The 22,071-nt window shown below is 39.8% G+C and overlaps 1 protein-coding gene and 2 pseudogenes across 1 annotated transcript; 1 reads left to right on the forward strand and 2 right to left on the reverse strand.

The window, feature by feature from the left end:
* Nucleotides 1-4,236: 4,236 nt before the first annotated feature.
* LOC120292593 (metal tolerance protein 1-like) lies at nucleotides 4,237-5,171 on the reverse strand. Its single transcript, XM_039310862.1, has 2 exons — nucleotides 5,135-5,171; nucleotides 4,237-4,961 (listed from the first exon to the last, which is right to left on the reverse strand). The coding sequence occupies exons 1-2, from the start codon at nucleotides 5,169-5,171 to the stop codon at nucleotides 4,237-4,239; spliced, it is 762 nt and encodes a 253-aa protein (XP_039166796.1).
* A 453-nt stretch (nucleotides 5,172-5,624) lies between these two features.
* LOC104428855 lies at nucleotides 5,625-17,539 on the reverse strand (annotated as a pseudogene).
* Nucleotides 17,540-18,994: 1,455 nt separating this feature from the next.
* Nucleotides 18,995-21,301, forward strand: LOC104428857 (annotated as a pseudogene).
* Nucleotides 21,302-22,071: the final 770 nt, after the last annotated feature.

Below are 22,071 nucleotides of genomic sequence, written 5' to 3' on the forward strand. Positions count from 1 at the left end.
AATTGCGACAACACCAGCGCTATCGACCTCACCAAAAATCCAATTCTCCACTCAAGAGCAAAGCATATAGAGATTCGACATCACTTTATAAGAGACCATGTTCAAAATGGAGATATTTCAATTCAATTTGTTGACTCAAAGAATCAATGGCGGATATATTCACAAAGCCTTTGGAGAAAAATCAATTTGAGTCTATACGCTCCAGACTCAACATTTTGAGGTATGAGGATATCAAAGTCTAAAGACTTTCGGACTCGAGACTTACAAGACTTTATCGAAAGACAGTCTTGGTACGTCCGTCGACCGTAAGTCTTTCTCTCTTGAATCTCATCTTGAAAAGGTACGATTGTCGTTTGTGTTTAAATTGTTGCTATATTTAATTGACGTAAATATTGCATCGTTTCATTTTCAAAAGGAAGTTATCTTTGAAATGGCTATTTTTGCGGAAAAGACTTGATTATTTTGAAAATGCATATTTTTATTTCCTTTATGACGGTTCGTTTATCCTCTTTTTAACCGATCGTGAACCGTCGATTCCTCTTCACTTTTCTCTCAAAAACCCTAGAAAGCATCGATCCTCCATTCCCGTTTGTCTTCTTCGTTTAATCCTCAAAAAGTTGTCATCTTTCTGGGAAAGTCAAGCAAGGAATCTTCCAAAAGCGAGAAAGATGTCATCTTCAAGAAAGTCTTCGAGAATTGCAAGCGGGGGACCACGGCGGATGAGTGAGGGGCCTACGCACTTCGATCTTACTGAAGATGAAGTGACCGAACAGCAAGCGAGCCCACAACATTCTCAACGGCGTCATTCTCCTCCATCTAGTCCTCAAGGCGTTGATCATCAACAACGGGAAGAAATCATCGAGGATGCGAGACCACTGTAAGAGTTCAAAAGCCCGCTTATATTTACCGGTTATATCGTGCCCTAAAAGGAATTCGTACTCCTTTGAACTACATTGATGATTTTCTTAAAGACAAAGGACATGGGAACGAATATATCTTTCTGAAAAAAATGGAAAGTTTGGGAATTGCTCGAAAAGGGGTGGCTAAGGAAACCCTTGCAAATATCCCAAGTGATCCTCGTGACTGGGGGCCGAATCCTCGTAGATGGGAATGATGATGATAAATTATACGAGTCAATTCCAACCGAAAATGGGTGTTGCGGTTGATAATCAAGGAAAAATGGGAGATTTGTTCGGATCAAAGGAGCAAAAGGATTCGTACTCGAAATTGAAGCGTGGGGTAATAAACCCCGGGAGTGTAGATTTTGATTTTCGGATGCTTTGTGAATATGAACTTGAGGGAAAAGTTCGGTTATCTTCAACTTGAAAAGTTACGCTCCGACTCTACGCAGGCCTATCTGAATTAACTGCATATTTCTATTGAAATCTAAGCTTTTGGATGCGAATAGATTCTCGTTCAGCGTTAAAGACCAAGATTATGTTGTGGATATGAATATGGCAGATGTGTTAGAAGTCAAAGAGGAAGATATCAGCCAATCAAAGTTTCCATTGCTCGGGCCACTCTTGAACCGGTGAAGGACAGGAGAACGAGATGAAAAGATCACCTACTTAAGGATGGGTGCATTCAACATCTTGCTTCACAAGATTGTGATTAATTGCCTCCGACCGAAATCAACTTCCAAGACCGATGTTTCAAGTTCGAGGCCAAGTTGATGTATGCCATTCTCTTTGGAAAAAGGTTTTCTCTCCCTCACACTTTGTGATGTTTCACATGTATAGAGCAATGATGAAGGACAGAGGTCAACTCCCTTACACAAGCCTTGTTACGAAGTTATTCGAGACATCGAATATTCAGCCTCCACAAATATTTTGTGTTCGACCATGCGATCATATGGTGGTAGGTCTGAAAATGGTGACCAAAATGCGTCCGAAGGAACCGAGCAAGGAGTTGGAGAAATTCAAGGAGAAGACTCCCTGCAAAATCTCATCAAATATCTTCTGCAGCTAAAAGAAAAGGGAAGGAGCCCATGGTTGCTCCATCCAAGAGAAGAAGAGCTCTCCTTGTTGAGGATGAAGATGATGAGGAAGACATCACCATCTCTGCATTGGCTTTGAAGAATTTAAGTCGTCCTGTTCCACAGAAAGAATCGGAGCAAATGACGAAAGAAACAGAGGAAAAGGAAGAAGAAGAAATAGAAGCTGAAAAAGAAACAGAGGAGGAAAGACAGAAGAAGAAAGAAGAGAAGAAGGAGAACTGAAGAACACTCTTCTCCACCTGTAGGCATGGAAACAGGGGGAGATCAGGAGAAAGGAGTGAAGTCTTCATGTCCTGATGCAAGTGAAGGAGTCAGTCGCTCACCAGCAGACCCAGAGGATGTTTATGCATCTCAATTTCCAGAAGAAGGTCATGAAGTTTCATCGCCAAACCCGCAAGATTATCGATCTACCATCATCTCGCATTTACTCCATCGATCGAGCCGAAGCAAGTACTCAAACCGATAATGGAGCAGATTTTCATAGAATCATGGATATTCTTTTGGAGATGTGAGGTCAGATTTATGCCTTGGGATGCGAAGTTCAAAGCTTGAAGAATGAAGGTCAAGCTTCTTCCTGTTCATTGAATGATAAAATGCAAGCCCTCTCTGTTCGAGAATCAGGCCAATGCCAAGAGTGAGGAGATTGCACGGCTAAAGGAAGACTTTAAAAGGCTGGAAGGCATCGTTCGTCTATGGAAGATTTCCAGCTTGTCCGCGTTCCCAAGCAATCTTAACTTCATCTCATCCTTTTTAATGATGACAAAAAGGGGAGAGATGCAAGATTTGATAAAAAAACCTTTCATTCAACTTTTAATTGTTTTTGTTGGATTGTTTTGTGGTTTGAATCTGTTTGACTTCGGTTTGTGTCTCGGATGAGAACCGAACTAGACTTGGACTTGATTGCTTCTATTAACTAATATTGATATCTTATGGATGGCTTCATCATATCTTGGACTAACCTATTTCCGTGGTTGCAGATTCTAGTGTTATTCTGTTAAGCCATTTACCTCTATAAGATATGCATATGTGTTTGAGAAATGTTTTGCAGGTCAAAGATATCCAAATCTGCAGGAAAGTTTTGTCACCATCAAAAAGGGGGAGATTGTTGGAGAAATCTTCTTGAAGTGTTTTGAAGTTGACAAATCGTTTCTATCAGTCTAGTCTGAAAGCTTGCAGACTCTGCTATTTAAAGTCTGAAGACCTTGGGACAGCCAGACTCAAGACTCAAAGTCTATCCTCATTGACAAGTCTCTAATCCATTGAATAAAGGTTATCCTTAAGCGTATGTTTCGTTGAGGATTTAACCTTATCAACTGGAGAAGATCTCATGGTGGAGAAGACATAAACGGAGTCCTTTGATTGATCGAAGATTGTTTCGATAATTGAAGATCCGGTGATTGCCTAAATATTATTGGAAGGTTCTCGCTTATGGAAACCGAGATCCCGATTGTATGGGCGAACAGATTGATGGGCTATCAACACGTTCCTTTAATAGCTTGAACAATCTTCCTAATTGATTCCGTCCAACGGGTAGATTGGAGGAATTCCTTTGGTAAGTGCCAACGGGTATGATGGCATAAAGGAGTATATAAGGAAGACTGTCTTAGTTGTTCAAGGGGTGCACAATAGAAGAATTCCAAAGTCTGAAGCTCCTTTTTGTTTAGACAAATCCTTTGAGCGAATACTTGTATACGAAAGAGAGAGTATATATTTTGAGAAATCTTGAGGAGGTGTGGTAGAACATCTACACTTTGTGGAATCAAGGCAAAGCTGTGCTGTAACCTCTTTCTTGTTCATAGTGGAATCCAGCCAATAGGCTGTCAGTGAAGAAGAGTGGACGTAGGCTTGATATAAGCCGAACCACTATAAACCACGTGTTAAATTTTCTCTTCTCTCAGTCTTACTTTGATTATCGTTTCCTCCAACTGTCTAGTATTGTGCAATTGCTTGAGAAAAATTCTTTATATACCTATTCACCCCCTCTAGGTACTCATACTAGCAATATCAGCATGTCCAAAAGTTGCGAACAAGGGCCGTGCACACTGCATTTTATACATGACAATTAAGAGATGAAATTTAACATCAGTGTTGATCCAGCTGGCTTCTCAAGGAAACATAGTGTAGGTGCTCGTCATCTTTGTGATCGAGAAAAGTTGAATCACCAGATCCTTCAAACATCTCCACATATATTCAGTGCATCGATGCCTAACTACAGATGGGTCAACTCACTAGCTCAACATCTACTCACGCTCTATTTGAATAGTGACATGGCTGATGTTATATTCTCTTCTGATGAAGTCAACAACCTTGTTCAGCACCATGTCCGCATTGGCTTCACGCTTTATTTTAACATGGCAAGCCAGCAAGACTTTCCCGACTGTTATTGCCCAGATGTGCAACTCATGCACTGCAGTCACATCATCCATCTCGCACAGACCCTGTGCCAGCCTCGTGGCATCAATCTCCCTCGGTGTGCTCTCCATGAGAACCTCCAAAATATTCCGAAGCATTCTTATTGTAGTGCCCAGCACAATCACTGAGAATATAAGGGTACATATCAAATCGATGATCTTCCACTCAGGCTTATACCATATGATTGCTCCACCAATCATCACGCCAACACTCTGAATCGAATCTCCTAGCACATGAAGATAAGCACCCTGTACATTAATATTCCATTGCTTCTTCTGTTTCGGCCCACTCTCTTTCTCGCTATTGATATCACAGCAAGCCTTGACCAATGGCTCTGTAAGATCTGTTTCACGGCCATGATGATGTTCCAGAAATTCTTTATCATGATGGTGGTGATGTGCATCAGCTGTGACTTGGGGTTTTGGGTTAGGTCCAGCATGATCCTCGTCATTATGGTCATGGCTTCCATGGTCATGACCATCTCCACTATGCCGGTGATCGTGATCATGGCCTTGACCGTGACCAGGACCATGTTCGTGACCATGGCATTTCCCTAAAGAAAGACATTTGTTCAAAGAGGTTGCTCAAATAAATCTGGGACACATTTTTCCTCAGAGAAGCCAGCATTAATCAGAAGTGCAAATGACATAACCATCAACCGGAGTAATTGATCATCATACAAGTTCCACACAAAACTTGGAGAAATGCCACTATGAAGTTGCACACCTTCAAATCTGACTGCAGAGTATAGGAGACCTTCCATGCCTTCTGAACTTCATTGAAAAGGAGGACACATTGATCATTTGCATCTTTCAACGCTTGTTTTAGCCCCAAAACCTCATGTTTAACATCTTGTAATTCTTTCTCTTTATCATACAAATCCTTTTCCTCGCATCATTGACCTAAATAAGATAAAGAAACGCACCTGCAAAAATTCAGTGCTTTTTCCTCTTTTTGATGACAAACAATAGAAATATTCACAGGGGCCAGAAATTCTGTATTAAAGTGCTTTAACAGAAGACATTACGGTATATCTGTACTAATTGTTTCTTTGGTCAGAAATTATTTTCTGATCCATTGAAAAGGTAATTGATAACAGTAGACATTACGGTATATCTGTACTAATTGCTCAAATTTATTTTTCATTCTTTGTATCCTCACGAATTATTTTTTAATTCTTTCAAAGAGAAAAAAATGCACACTTATTCCCCCTTCAGCAAAATGAAGTTTCTAGCTAACACTGTCATCATAATATATCAAGAAAGCACAAAACCCAGAAAAGCAACAAGAGAGGGTGCGTGGAATTCAAACCATACAAGTGAGAAACATTGAACTTCAGAACATCATTTCCTCGACTTTGAAATGCGTCTTTCAGAACCTTCAAAAATCCAATGGATTGTCAACCTTTTCCTGTGTAAATTCGACAAAAATCCGAAGATCCCATGCAGATTTTCGATGAATTCCTTCCTGATTCATGCACCAAATCTCGTACCTACATAAATAAGCATGTGGAAGCACGATTACATCAAGAACAAAACGTACACATTCAGAACACCTAACTTGAAGCTATTTATGGTGAGTAAAAAAGAAAAGAAACCTGTTCATTGTGGAGTTCAAAACCTGTGACAGAAAAGTCATATCTAGATGTAGCAGTTGCATCTGAATTCACTAAATCGAAGAACTCCTCAAAACAACGAGCATACAGACCACGATCATGGCTAGATCCTTCCTGAAAAGCATAAAAAAACACTATCATGTCAACTTCTATATCAGAATATTGTGGAATGACATGGTGGGTGAACGTGGTTCATCATAATGTTACAAAGGCCCCCGTTCAGATAACTATGATTGCCAAAGATCAAACCAATGACAATCAGATCTAAGAAATGCAAGCAGAAGAACTTTTAGCTCCTTAAATTCAGACATGACATAAGACCAATATCTGACAGAAGTATCTGCATTAATGGACCGTGCCCGTAATGGCAGCCATACATGCATAATTCACAAAACACATCCTCATTCCAGATCAGTACCCTATTGAATGCAATAAGAATGAAAAACAAAATACTTTATCCAAAAAGCCATACCAAAATATTTGGATATTTAGCTCATAGGGAGATAATATTCAGTGGGAGCATGTTTGAGAGAGAGAGAGACCATAGTGTGCGTCTTTCCTGAGTTACTTTGTCCATAAGCAAATATTGACACGTTAAATCCATCCAAAGATGATTGAACCAACGGTTGAACATCATTAAATATATCAGCTGCACATTCCTACTGTAAGATAACAAACCTCCATGCAAACCAGCCATGTAGCTAGTATATACCCAAAAAAAATTCAAATGCTGCCTGTTATGTAACAAAATTAATTATTTTCTAGCTCACCCTGTCCAACATGAGGTCCATACACCCTATCGAATTCATAATCCTTCTTAGGATTGGTACTGGTCTCATCACCAGTGTCGACATGGATAGTAAGATCACCAGGGAATTCTACAGCAAAGGGACCTTCATCGCCTAATAATGGTCTCAAACGACAAAATACCTTTATGTTCCCTGAAATTAAAAGCATCTTCAAATCATTATAGGAAAGGAAAATACCCATAAATTTCTGACCAAAAAACTTCGTACAGCCTCAAAAAGGGAGGACTGGAAATTGAAGAGAAGAGCTGTTGAAACAAATTATTATAGTAAGAGAAGAGAGCACACAAAGAATAGAGGAATTCCCTATCTTGATCGATTCTTGTGCTTCCATTAGAGAGTAACCAATTGAACTATAGTCCCTCAGCAACTAACTAACAAATAGCCCAACTTCTAAACCAAACAGTTAATTAACGTGTGCGCACCTCCTGCACTCATAGCCAACCAAATGGCTTGAAGATGATCGTCCTTCTCACTTAAACACCATTAGTATAACTTAGGTCGACCAATCTAGTGATTGGGCAATCAATGGTGAATTGATGATGTGAAAGGAGTCCAATTCCATTAGTTTAACCCAAGAGATTCAATTTCTATGTAAATATCAATTAAAGTATCAGACTGATCCTAACGGAGGAGGAAGAAGATACACAAAGTAAAAAACCATTTACGTTCTTGATATCTAGCCTCCATTTACAGATTAATGAATCTCTGAGGCATAATCAGTCCTGAACTAACAATGATCACTAAAATACATCACAAACTGCCAGCTAAAAGTGTGATCTCAAGTTAATCTGCACTTCATCGCCAAAACTCTATCAGTCATATTCCAACTTGATCTTACTCGTTAAACTCAAGTTTTGTCCTCCTACTACACACTGCAAAATTGCCATACAAGCAAGCTATCTCTACCCATCCATCCGACAGGAACATTATCCCGAAAATGAATTGCAATTCAAACTAGAAATTTTCTTAATTATCGGCTCATGTATCCAAATACTTCCGCTCCACATGCTTCATGTGGAAAGTAGGAAAACTCAATTAAGAAACCAAAGACTTGAGATAGCTAGTATAAGCACCTAGAGGGGATGAATAGGTGCACAAACAAATTTTCGAGATACGGAAGCGATTCTAGAATACGATCAAAGTAAAGTAAAGGTTAGGGAAGAGAGAAATGAACACAAGATTTATAGTGGTTCGGCTTATTCCAAGCCTACGTCCACTCTTCCGCACTGACAGCCCACCGGCTGGATTTCACTATGAACAAAAGAGAAGTTACAGCACAGCTTTTCCTTGATTCCACAGTGTAGATGTTCTCCTACACTTCCTCAAGGTTTCTCACGAATATAGACTTTCTTTTGTTTACACGATTTTGCTCAACAAATGAATTGACTAAGAATAAGAGTCTTCAGACTTTGGAATTCTTCTATCGTGCACACTCTCGAACAACTGGAACATCTTCCTTATATACTCCTTCATGCCATCATACCCGTTGGCACTTACCGAATGAATTCCTCCAATCTACCGTTGGACGGAATCAATTAGGAAGATCATTCGAGCTATTAAAGGAACATGTCGATAGCCCATCAATCCTGTTTGCCCATACAATCAGGATCTCGGTTTCCATAAGTAGAACCTTCCAAGTATACTTTGTCAATCAACGGATCCTTAATCTTCAGATCAATTATGATCAAACAAAAGATCTCGTTTTGTCATATCCAGCCAAGAGATCTTCTCCAGTCGATAATGCCACATCCTTAATGAAACATCCAGTTCTGGAAAGCCTTTCTTTAACGGATTATAAACTGTCAATGAGGATAGACATTGAGTCTTGAGTCTGGCTGTCCGGAGGTCTTTAGACTTTAAATAACATGAGTTGCAAGCCTTCGGACTAGGATCGATGGAAACATTTTGTCAACTTCAAAACACTTCACGAGGATTTCTCCAACAATCTCCCCCTTTTTGATGGTGACAAAACTTTCCTGCATATTTGGAAAAATTTGACCTGCAAAACATTTCTCAAACACATAGGCATATCTTATAGAGATAAATGGCTAAATAAATAACACTAGAATTTGCAACCACAGAAAATAGGTTAGTCTAGTATGCAGTAGAGCCATCCATAAGATATCAATAGTAGTTAATAATAAGCAGTCAAATTCAAATCCAAATTTAGTCCACATCCAGACACACATGACTCAAAAGTCAAGTCAAAACAAACCACAAACCAAACAAGCCAATAATTCGACATATTTAAGTTCAAAGTTTTTCAAGTCTCACAACTCTCCCCCTTTTTGTCAGCATAAAAAAATTGAGATGAAAATGAAGTCAAGGATTCTTGGGAACACGAACAAGCTGGAAATCTCCCATTGATCGAACGATGCCTTCCAGCCTTTTAAGTCTTCCTTCGGTTGTGCAACGTCCTCACCCTTAGCATTAGCCTGAATCTGAAGAGAAAGGCTTGGATTTGATCATTTAAAGAACCCGAAGAGACTTGTCCTGCATTCTGCAAGTTCTGAACTTCACATCCCAATGCATATATCTAACCTTGCATCTCCAAGAGAATATCCATCACTCTGTGAAAGTCTGCTGAATTGTCGGTCTGCATACTAGCATTAGTACGATCTGATGGAGTAAATGCAGACGATGGTAGATCAGCATAATCACCCAGATTTGGGGAAGAAACCTCATGACCTTCCTCAGGGCGAGAGGCAAAAACCTCCTCGGATCTGCTGGGATCGACCGACTCCCTCACTGGTTGTAGGATTTGAGGACATTCCTCTTTTCTCTTGGTCTCCCCCTGTGTTCATGCCTTCAGGTGGAGAGTGCTCCTCATGTTCTCCTTCTTCTTGATCTCTTTTCTCTTCTTCTTCTTTTTCAACTCTCTCTTGCTCAGCACCTCTTTCTTCTTCTTCTTCTTCTTCTTCTCTTTCCTCCATTTCTTTTTCCTCTGCTTCTTTCTCTACTCTTTCTTCTATCTGTTTCGACTCTTTATGGAAGCAGTTATTTGAGATTCTTCAAAGCAGAAATAGTGATGTTTTCCTCATCATCTTCATCATCAACAAGGAGAGCTCTTCTTCTCTTGGATGGAGCACCCATGGGCTCCTTCCCTTTTCTTTTTCCTACGAAGAGAATTGATGAGTTTTGACTGGAGTCTTCTCCTTAAATTTCTCCAATGCCTTGCTTAGTTCCTTCAGACGCATCTTGGTCACCATTTTCAGTCCTACCACCATATGATCGCATGATCGACCACAAAGAATTTGCAGAGGTTGAATGTTCAGATGTCTGAATAACTTCGTCACAAGACCTGGATAAGGAAGTTGTCATCTGTCTATCATCACAGCTCTATACATATGGAACATAACAGTGTGAGGAAGTGAAAACCTTTTCCCAGAGATGATAGCATACATTAGCTTTGCCTCTGAACTTGAGACATCAGTCTTGGAAGTTGATTTCGGTCTGAGGCAATTGATTACAATTTTGTGTAGTAAGATGTTAAATGCACTCATCCTTGAATAGGAAATCTTTCCCTCTGTTCTCATGTCCTTAACAAGTTTCAGAGTAGTACGAGCAACAGAAACTTTTATCCGTTGATATCTTCCTCTCTCAACTCCTAACACATCTGCCAGCATATCCATATTCACAACAAAGTCTTGATCTTTGACACTGAAGGAGAATCTATTCGCATCCAAGAAACTAAGATTTGAATAGAAATATGCAGTTAGATGAGGATAGGCCTCTGTTGTGTCAGAGAAGAATTTCTCAAGTTGAAGATGACCGAACTTTTCCCTTAAGTTCACATTTACAAAGCATCCGAAAGTCAAAATCCACACTCCTAGGGTTTATCACCCCACGCTTCAGCAATTTTGAGTATAGATCCTTATGTTCCTTCGATCTAAACAACTCTCCCCTTTTTCCTCGATTTTCCGCCGCAACTCCCATTCTTGGTTGAAATTCGCTGTATAATTTATCATCATCATTTCCATCCACCGGATTAACTCCCCAATCACGAGGGTCACTTGGGATATTCACAAGGGTTTCTTCGCCACCCCCTTACGAGCAATTCCCAAACTTTCCATTTTTCGCAAAAGATATATTCATTTCCATATCCTTTGTCTTTAAGAAAATCATCCACATAGTTCAATGGAGTACCGGTCCCTTTTAAAGCACGATACTGACTTATAAATAAAAGAGGGCCTTTGAACTCTTACGAGGTCTGCATCTTCAATGATTTCTTCATTTTGATGATGATCAACATCTTGAGGACTAGATGGAGGAGAATGACGCTGTTGAGAATGTTGTGGGCTCGCGCTGATTTGGAGACACTTCCTCTTGGTGAGATCGAAGTGCGTAGGCCCCTCACTCATTCGCCGTGGTCCCCTGCTTGCGATGCTCGAAGACTTTCTTGAAGACGACATCTTTCTTAGTCTTTGAAAGATTTCTTGCTTGACTTTCCCAAGAAAGATGACAACTTTTCGAAGATTAAACAAGAGAAGAAAACAAGAATGGAAGATTGGTGCTTTTTAGGGTTTTGGAGTTAAGCGAAGGGAAACTGACCATATATAAGACGGTCGAAAGGAGGGGATACCAACCGTTGTAATGGTAAGTGAAAAGATGCCTTTTAAAATAACTGCATTTTTCGAAAAATGGTCATATCAAGATAACTTCTTTTTCAAAAAAAACGATGCAATAATTTCGTTAATTAAAGATACCAATTGAGATAGCGTTTGAGATAACAATAATTGTATCTTTTCAAAATGAGATTAGAGAGAGAGAATAACTTACGAGTCAAAGTCTTATTTGTCTCGAGTCCGAGAGTCTCTAGACTTTAACTTCTTCAAACCTCAAAATGTTGAGTGCGGGAACGGATAATTTCAAATTGATTTTTCTCCAAAGACTTTGTAAATATATCCGCCGGTTGGTTCTTTGAGTCAACCAACCTGAATCGAGATTTCTCCATTTTGAACATGATCTCTAATGAAGTGATGTCGTATCTCTATATGCTTTGCTCTTGAGTGAAGAATTGGATTTTTGGTGAGATTGATTGCGCTGATGTTGTCACATTTAATCTTCGTGCATGAATCTTCAATTCCAAAGTCTCTTAGCTGTTGTTTTATCCACAGAATTTGTGAACAACAGCTTCCAAGAGCTACATATTTTGCTTCTACTGTAGAGAGAGCTATTGTACTTTATTTCCTTGAAAACCAAGACACTGTCCTGCCTCCAAGTAGTTGGCAACACTGAGGTGCTCTTTCTATCAACTCCGCATCCGGCTAAGTCGCATCCGAGTACCCAAGAAGAGTAAAGTCTCCCCTTTTAGGATACCAGAGATCGAAGCTTGAAGTTGATGCAATATATTTGATAATACGCTTTGCAGCATTTAAATGTGATTCTTTAGGTCCGCTTGAAATCTGGCACAAATGCAAACACTAAACAAAATATCGGTCTAGAAGCGGTAAGATAAAGAAGTAAACCGATGATACTCTGTATAACTTTTGGTCGACTTTCTTTCCTTCTTCATCTTTATATATCTTCACGAAGCTTGACATTGGTATATCAGCCTTCTTGCAATTGTCAGTCCAAACTTCTTCACAATATCATTAGCATGTTTTTCTTGATGAATAAAAGTTCCTTCCTTGATTGTTTCACTTGAAGTCCAAGGAAGAAGGTTAACTCACCCATCATGCTCATTTCAAATTCATCTGCATAGTCTTAGAAAATTTCTTGCACTGAGACTTTCATTAGAGGATCCAAAAATAATATCATCGACATATATTTGAACAAGTAGAAAACTCTTGCTTTCTCTTTTAATGAAAAGAGTAGTGTCTACTTTACCTTTAACAAATCCATTTTCAATTAAAAACTTACTCAGTCTGTCGTACCAAGCTCGAGGTGCTTGTTTCAAGCCGTATAAAGCCTTTTTGAGTCCGAACCGAGTCCTGGGTTTCCTTGGGTCTTCAAACCCAGGTGGTTGTTCCACATAGACTTCCTCTCGGATGAATCCATTTAGGAAGGCACTTTTGACATCCATTTGGAATAACCTGAAATTCTTATAACAAGCAAAAGCAAGTAATAATCGAATTACTTCTAACCTTGCTACTTTGGTGCGTAAGTCTCGTCATAGTCTATCCCTTCTTCTTATGTGTATCCCTTGGCCACGAGTCTTGCCTTGTTTCTTATAACTTTTCCTTTCTCGTTCATCTTGTTCCTGAAAACCCATTTAGCTCCAATAATAGATTTACCTTTTGGTTTAGGAGTCAATTCCCATACATCATTAATACTGAATTGCCTGAGCTCTTCTTGCATAGCTTCAATCCAACTTTCATCAGATAAAGCTTCTTATATGCTTTTGGGTTCTATTTCAGAAATAAGAGCCACAAAGCACTAGACTCTTCACGCCTTTTGGATCTTGTGCGAATTCCTTCATTGATGTCTCCAATAATAAGATCTTTGGGATAACCTGGACTTATGTTTCCGATTCTTTGGTTAATTTGTCGATTGATGGTCACTTCCTTCACTTGAATCTTCAACAGTCACTTGTTGCTAGTCCTTTAAAGTCGAGCTATTTTAGACTTGATAGAGTCCGGAGCGAGTTCGGGTTCTTCAAGATGAGTCGAATGGATTCATTTTGCATAGAGTCTTGGAATTTAACATTCATTGATTCTTCCACTGTTTGAGTCTTCTTGTTGTAGACTCGTACTCTTTGCTTGTGGTTGAATATCCAAGGAAGATGCCTTCATCGACTTTTCTTCAAACTTACCAACTCGATCGTTTGCATTTTTCAGTATAAAACATTTGCATCCAAATACATGAAAATATGAAACAATAGGCTTATTTTCTTTGAATAGTTCATAGGGGTTTTTCCAGAATAGGCCTTAGAAAAACTCTATTTATAATGTAACATCTGTAGAAACCGCTTCACCCAAAACGTGAAGAGTTGTTACTTTCGATTAAAAGAGTTCTAGCCATTTCTTGAAGAGATCTATTCTTTCTTTCCACAACTCCATTTTGCTCGGAGTATATGGAGAGGAGAATACATCTTTGGAAACCATATTCATCACGAGAATTTTGTGAAATCATGATTTTCAAATTCACCTCCATGATCTGTTCTTATACTTGAGATAACATACCATTTTCATTTTGAACCTTTTTAGCAAACTTTTCAAAGTAAGAGAAAGTTCCAGACTTACTTGCCAAGAAATATACCCAAGTGAATCGTGAGTAATCATCCACAATTACCAGGCAGTATTTCTTACCTCCAATGCTTTGTGTTCGATTAGTCCAAATAGATCCATATGCGAAGCCGCAGTACACGGTTAGTGGAAACTTGATTTATTGGTTTAAAGAAATTTCTTACCTGTTTTCCCAATATACATGGTGTACATAGATTAGACTTTTGGTATGATAAATTGGGTAGATCACAAACAAGCTTCTTTGCCTGAGATTTTGGCTATTTGCTTCATGTTGACGTGCCCAAGCTTTCGTGCCATAAGTTTGCTTCGTCTTGGATTGAGATTAGACATTGTGATTCATCCGGTTTCACATCCAAGAGGTAGATATTTCCATGTCTTCGACCCATGAATGACCGAGTAGAATCTTAACTAATTCGAACATATTCCCTCTTGAAAGTTGATTTTGAAACCCGGTATCACATAGCTGACTAATACCGAACAAATTGTAATTGAGCCCTTCCACTAAGGAAACATTGCTGATTGTGAGATTTCCAATCTTTACAGTTCCAAATCCCATAATTTTTCCTTTGTTGTTTCCTCCAAAAGAGACTTTTCCACCATTTACTCGAACAAGCTTTATGAAGTAATTTGAGTCTCTGTCATGTGTCTTGAGCATCAACTATCCAGATACCATTTTACCTTTTTCTTGATAGTGACTGCATTTAAAAAAGAAACTCAAACCTTCTTTGGTACCCATATTTTCTTGGGTCCATTGGTGTTAGTATGATATGCGGTTTGCCCATACCTTCTTAACAGGTTTCCAAATCATGGGACATTCTTTTTCAAAATGATCCGCACTATCGCACTTTGAGCATCGAGAGCATTGCGACCTAATCGGTTTTACAAAGATCATTTTAAAATGATTTTTGTAAGCATCTCTTGTGGGTCTTTGTTTGATTCTTTTCTTCACTTTAGGAAAATCTATTAAAAGAATGGTTTAGCGAGTCATTCACAAACCAGATTTATTGAAATAAGGTCTTTGAATAGAAAGAATTTTTTTAGTTTCTCAGATCCTATAGAAAATCTTTTGGAAATATTTGAGATATCACTTTTCAAGAATGCATTTTCTTTTAACAAATTATCTTCACTTTCTTTAAGAAAAGAAACATTCTTGTCTAAACTTATCACTTTTTCTTTCAAAATATTTTCCTGTTGTTTTAGAGCAGAATTTTCTTTCTTGAGTTCGGAAATTCTTTTAAGAGAAGTCTTAAGACTAAAACACAATTCATCAATATACTTTGAAACCTTAATAGGGATTTTGAAGTTACTCACCTCAAATTCGCTTTCTGAGTTTGAATCTGTCTCGGAATTTGAATCTGAATCCGATTGAGCCATCAGACATATATTGGCATATTCATCATCACTTTCTTCACACTCTGTATCACTCCAGGTTTCAGCTTTAAGAGCTTTTCGATACTTTTCAGTTTTTCCTTTCTTCTTCCTCAGAAGAGGACAGTTGGGTCTGATGTGTCCCTTTTTCTTGCATTCAAAGCAAACTACATCTTTGTTTGATTCATCATCCTCAACTGACTTAGTCTGTTGCTTTTGAAAACTTTGTTTCTTTGGATTGAATCTTCTTCCTTTTCTGTTCAACTTTCTGAATCTTCTTATCATGAGAGCAAGTTCCTCATCATCCATATCGTCTTGAGAATGCGTAACATCGGAATCATCATTAGATTTTAATGCAATGGATTTCTTACCTTTAGGGTCTTCGTCTTCATTGATTCGTTCCACTTCATAAGACTAAAGAGTTCCAACCAACTCATCAACGAGATAGTGGCATGATTCTTTGGGTCTCTCGATTGAGGTCTTTATGTGATTCCAATCCTTGGAGAGTCCACGCAGTAGCTTGTTTACTTTCATGGGATCGAAATTGGTTGACCTTGGTTTTCAAGACCATTCATGATTTCGAAAGCGACTGAACATATCCGTTATAGATTCTCCTGGTTTCATTTTGAAGGCTTCATATTGACCGAGGAGAATGTTGATTCGGTCTCTTTTACTCGATCGGTTCCTTCATAGGTAATATTTAATCTATCCGAGACTTCTTTTAGCTGTAACACAAGAAGATATTATGTTATATTCGGTAGGGGATAGAGCACAATATAAAGAATAAATTGCTTTTGCATCAAGAGCTTGTCTCTTGATTTTCTCTTCTCCCGAGTCATTTCGCTAGACTCAACAACATCTTTTCCTCTTTCGAGACGGATGCGGCTTTAGGAATGATTCCTTTTTCTACAACGTCCCATTCTAGAGGATCATTTGATCTTAGGAATGCTTTCATCTTGTTTTTCCATATGTTGTAATCATTTCCATCAAAGTAAGGTGGTCGGTATTGCTTTGCCCTTCTACCGATCTGGAGCCAACATACTAGCCATGGATCTTTAACTCTAAAGTAAAACACTTCAACAAAAGTGAGTACACGGCTACGATACCAATTGAGATAACTAGTATAAGCACTTAGAGGGGGTGAATAGGTGCACAAACAAATTTTCGAGATACGGAAGCGATTCTAGAATACGATCAAAGTAAAGTAAAGGTTAGGGAAGAGAGAAATGAACACAAGATTTATAGTGGTTCGGCTTATTCCAAGCCTACGTCCACTCTTCCACATGACTGACCCACATTGGCTGGATTTCACTATGAACAAAAGAGAAGTTACTGCATGACTTTTCCTTGATTCCACAGTGTAGATGTTCTCCTACACTTCCTCAAGGTTTCTCACGAATATAGACTCTCTTTTGTTTACACGATTTTGCTCAACAAATGAATTGACTAAGAACAAGAGTCTTCAGACTTTGGAATTCTTCTATCGTGCACACTCTCGAACAACTGGAACGTCTTCCTTATATACTCTTTCATGCCATCATACCCGTTGGCACTTACCGAGGAATTCCTTCAATCTACCCGTTAGACGGAATCAATTAGGAAGATCATTCGAGCTATTAAAGGAACATGTCGATAGCCCATCAATCATGTTCGCCCATACAATCAGGATCTCGGTTTCCATAAGTAGAACCTTCCAAGTATATTTTGCCAATCAACGGATCATTAATCTTTAGATCAATTATGATCAAACAAAGGATCTCGTTTTGTCATATCCAACCAAGAGATCTTCTCCAGTCGATAATGCCACATCCTTAATGAAACATCCAGTTCTAGAAATCCTTTCTTCAACGGATTAGAAACTGTCAATGAGGATAGACATTGAGTCTTGAGTCTGGCTGTCCGGAAGTCTTTAGACTTTAAATAACAGAGTCTGCAAGCCTTCAAACTAGACTGATGGAAACATTTTGTCAACTTCAAAACACTTCACGAGGATTTCTCCAACAAGACTGACCTTTGGATGTCAACAACTCATTGAACAACTTCCTCTTCTCACTGACGAGCGGTGCTATCCTAGCCTCGCCTTCAAGGTTGACTTGATCTGACACAAAGCACAAAACCTGTCAAAAACCAAAATAAGAAAGCAAACGCGCATCGAGGCACAACAGACGCCGCACCGCCTCACCTAGTTTCCGCGTCTTGTCGGCGAGAACGCCGAGGTAGCGCGTGACTCGATCGAGCTTCGCGTTGGAATATCCCTGCAGTTCGCTTGCCTCTTGTCTCAGCTCCAAGTAATCCTGCCTCGCAAGCTGCATCCGCAAATCGCTCTTCTCGAGCTCGGCAACAGAGAAAGAATCGACCGAAGCAAGAAGCAAGCATTCCAAACAGGCAAATCCCCCAACTCAATCGGGAGCCAAAAACAGAGCGCGAGACAATCGGAGTGTTTTGGAAAAACCTGGACATCGTCTGCTAGCCGCTGGACCTTGGAGGCCAGCGGGAGCTGCGAGGGCGGTGAGGAGGAGGCGGCAGCGGTGGCGGTGGCATCGAAGGAGGCGGAGGTCGACGACAACTTCCGCGGCTCAAAGCCGCTCACCTCCTCGGTTGCTTCTCGGGTCCGACTGAATTTTTTTCAAAATAGCGTCTCTTTTTCTCTCCAGAATTGTGGATCCCACGAGGACTCTTCTCGCGGATTCCCTGCCGACCTGAAGGTCTTTCAAATCTTTGACCTCTCTCGTCAACGTGGATTCCCTGCGGACCTGAATGTTCTCTCGTCAACGTTGAGTCAATTTTTATGGTGTCGGTAAGTTTCCGTTTTTCACTTTTTCTCTTTCCACGTTTCCATCGTTATATAAATGAAACATCTGTCCGTCAGCCGTCATCTCGTCATCCCCCACGCGGTCCCCATGTAACCACGATGGCAATCAAAGTATTCGTTGGCATGATTAATACAGCTAAATAGCTGTAGAGCATATTCTATGCTGACGTCGGCGGTCTCACATCAAACCGATGACGTCATATTCTGCTTTTTAGGTCGACGATTTGGTGAGAACGAGAAAAGTACGAATTTGTTTCTCTTGCATCCTTTTCAAATCAACAAGGCGCAACTTCCTCGAGACTAATTCCAGTTTTTGGCTGAGGTAAGGCTGGTGACGGATTCACTTACGTAATCGCTCTCTTTCTAGATGGAAAAGTGTACATGAGAAATTAAAAAAAAAAAAAAAAAGGATGATCTTCTTTCAAATTGTAAGGAACGGCCCAAAAACGAAATTAGAAGCGTTCGAAAAACGAACTTGTGCATTTCTTGCATAATGCTTAGCATCTCGATGTGATGACACGAAACACTGAGCAATTTAAATGGGGCAGGCAAGCTCCATCGTGATAAGCTCAAGTCATAGATGTCTGCAACCATGCCACTTTTACATCAAATATCAGGTCGACATCGAAAACGGGGATAAAAGGAAAAAAGAAAAAAGAAATCAGTCAGAATTTATATACTGACCACATGGGAAGAGAGGTATTTATATTTTTTTTAGTTTTTCGACCATATGTTTCTTTATAAATACAAAATTTGTTGTGTGTCCACCAAGCAATAATTGCAGTGCTGCGGTACATGGCTCCAGCTGCTGCAAAGCTCTTGCTCACCGACCTCGCGTCCGGCATCGACCGTGTGCCCGACAATTACATCCGGTCCGAGGCTGACCGGCCGAACCTCACTGAGGTCGAGGCCTCAGATGCCTCCTCCATCCCTCTCGTAGATCTCCAAGGCCTCTCTGGTCCCAACCGTGATGATATCATAAGACAGATTGGTCGAGCATGTCAACAAGATGGTTTCTTTCAGGTGCGATATTTGTATATTACTCTGTGCGTCGGCTTAAATATGCTAAGTAAGCAAAAGGGTGTCACTTAAGACTTGATATCTGATCATCCCATGATGAGTTTTTGCTCTGTCTCATGTGATTCTGCTCAACATTTTCTTTGGCAGATCAAGAACCACGGGATACCGGAAGAGAAGGTGCAGGCCATCATGAACATAGGGAATTTTTCCACTTGCCGGAGAGCGAGAGGCTGAAGAATTACTGCGATGACCCCACGAAATCGACCAGGCTTTCGACTAGCTTTAATCTCAATACAGAGACGGTGTCTAACTGGAGGGACTTCTTGAGTCTCCATTGCCACTCATTGCATGAGTGGCCGACCAATCCTCCATCATTCAGGTAATAAACAAAGCTTATTCTCATCATGTGATTTGTTTATTTTGACTCAAATGTTCAACATTAACTGATGTCTTCTTTTAATATATCTTCTTGATTGGGATGGCTTAGTGGTTAGAGAATGAGCTTGTGCGCCTTTATAAGATGCCCAATGAGTTTGATTATTCCCATTATCACACGTGAGCAATTTCTATTAGGATCGGATCTTATTTGATCCAAAAGGTTTCTATTTCTTAGGCCGAAGATAATTACCATATGAGATGGGGCTTCCTTCTAAATAGAAAATAGGGAAATATGTAGACGCACATGATCTTTGTAATATTCAACCGTTGGAAGATTCATGTTGATCATGAGGATTTCACAAGCTTTCTCCTGTGAAGTCTGGAAAGTTAAAAGCTTGCTCGCTGTAGTTTCTAAAGTCTGATATTTGCCAAACAAAAAGAGAGCAATATCAAGAATCTCTCAACAGAAAAAATGTAAGACCGAAGAAAATAAGGGGTAGAGCACACCCTTCACCAACAGACAATACTGATTCAAACGAGGCGTGGGCCAATCAGAATTAAGAAAAAGAGAGTGGTACTTTCGACTGATTTTTTATGACTACCATGTCGTGGAAGTACGAAACAGCCCACCTAAAAGTTCCCGATCCGAACTTCAAGTGTCTTGACCGATATAATCAGTGGGCACGCCTTAACTGCATCGCTGGTTCAATCTTTTTGATAAGCAGGAAGGAGGTGGGTGAGTATTGCACAAGAGTGAGAGAACTTGTGCTCAAACTATTGGAAGCCATATCAGAAAGCTTGGGGCTTGAAAGGGAATACATAAGCCAGAACTTGGGCAAGCATGGTCAGCACATGGCTATGAACTACTATCCACCATGCCCACAGCCCGAGCTCACTTACGGGTTGCCCGGCCACACCGACCCGAATTTGATCACCATCCTTCTTCAAGACGACGTGCCTGGTTTACAAGTCCTTAAAAATGGAAAATGGGTTGCTGTCAACCCCATCCATAACACCTTCATTGTCAACATAGGAGATCAAATGCAGGTACTTTGGCTACATTCTTTTAAACCATGTCCAAGTATGAGATTCTAAGCTAATTCTTTTAAACCATGTCCAAGTATGAGATTCTAAGCTAATGAGGAAGAGAATTTGGTACGACAATTTATTAAAAGTGGAAGTAGCGACTCTTTTAGCTAAGTACAAGAAACAAAATTGGCATAATTATTCTGGCCAATGAAGATTGATTCCATCTTTTTGCACAAGTTCATCAGTTGTTTTCCTAACAAGTCCAAGAACTGGACATGATTGTTGCTTGAATCAGGTCATTAGCAATGACAAGTACAAGAGCGTCCTTCACAGAGCAGTGGTAAACTGTAACACTGAGAGAATCTCCATCCCAACGTTTTATTGCCCATCCCCAGAAGGCCTAATTCGACCTGCTCAGGGCTTGATTGACCACGAACATCCAGCAGTTTACAAGAGCTTCACTTGGGAGGAATATTATCACAAATTCTATTACAGAGTACTCAGGACTGAATGTTGTTTAGACATGTTCAAGATACACTCGGCTTAGGATTTATTTAAAACTTTTGGATGACAATGTTACTATGTGTCGATCTGTTTAAGGTAGGGGACATGATATTATCAGGAATAAAGTGATTCTATGTAGACCAGATAACAGATCATTTTTCTAGGGTAGCCGGAAAAAAAGAGCTTAATGATATGTACCGATGATTAATTGATGATAATGTCATTGGTCTCGATCAGTGTCATTTATGTCCTGTCTCAAACTTCTCGGTACACATAAAATCCCATATTCATACTACAACTCTATAGGGATGATCAGGTCCAAGGTGGGTAGGGTCTAGATCTGGACCCTGTACCCGACCCTGTTGTAACCGGTTCTCTTTTTTTGGACCATGTACCCTATCCTATTTGCATTGGACTCTGTTCCTGACCCACCATGTTTTTCTAGTCTGGGAACAGCGTTAACCATGTTTATATTGGAACCTATTTTGCATAAAAATTGCTGTACAACACTCATATGTAAGATAAAGTATTTACAATCTCGATCAGCATAAGCACATCCACACTGATAAACAGTCCCCAAGAGCATGAGAAAAGGCTTTGGACGGTAACTTGAATTCCTGGCCCTAGTGCAGGGCAGTAGGTTTGAATCATTTCCTTCGACACAAATCCAACACCGCCATCCCAACCCTCAGGAGGCTGAGGACGAAGGAATAGAACTTAGTAAGATTTAAGTCAATGAATTTTAATTAATAAACAGCACGAATGGGAATTACAGACATATGCTTTGAGAAGTTCGCTATTGCATATAAGGAGAAATAACATTTACCTGGTTCAGAACGTAGTAAATTTTAAAGCCATCTGGGTAGCTAGAAGCAAGGCGATCCAACTCTTCCTGCAATAAAGTGATAATCGCATCAAGCGACGAATTTAATTTTGGAGAC

This window comes from Eucalyptus grandis, chromosome 4 (genome assembly GCF_016545825.1).
Source record: "Eucalyptus grandis isolate ANBG69807.140 chromosome 4, ASM1654582v1, whole genome shotgun sequence".
In the NCBI taxonomy this organism is placed as follows: Eukaryota; Viridiplantae; Streptophyta; class Magnoliopsida; order Myrtales; family Myrtaceae; genus Eucalyptus; species Eucalyptus grandis.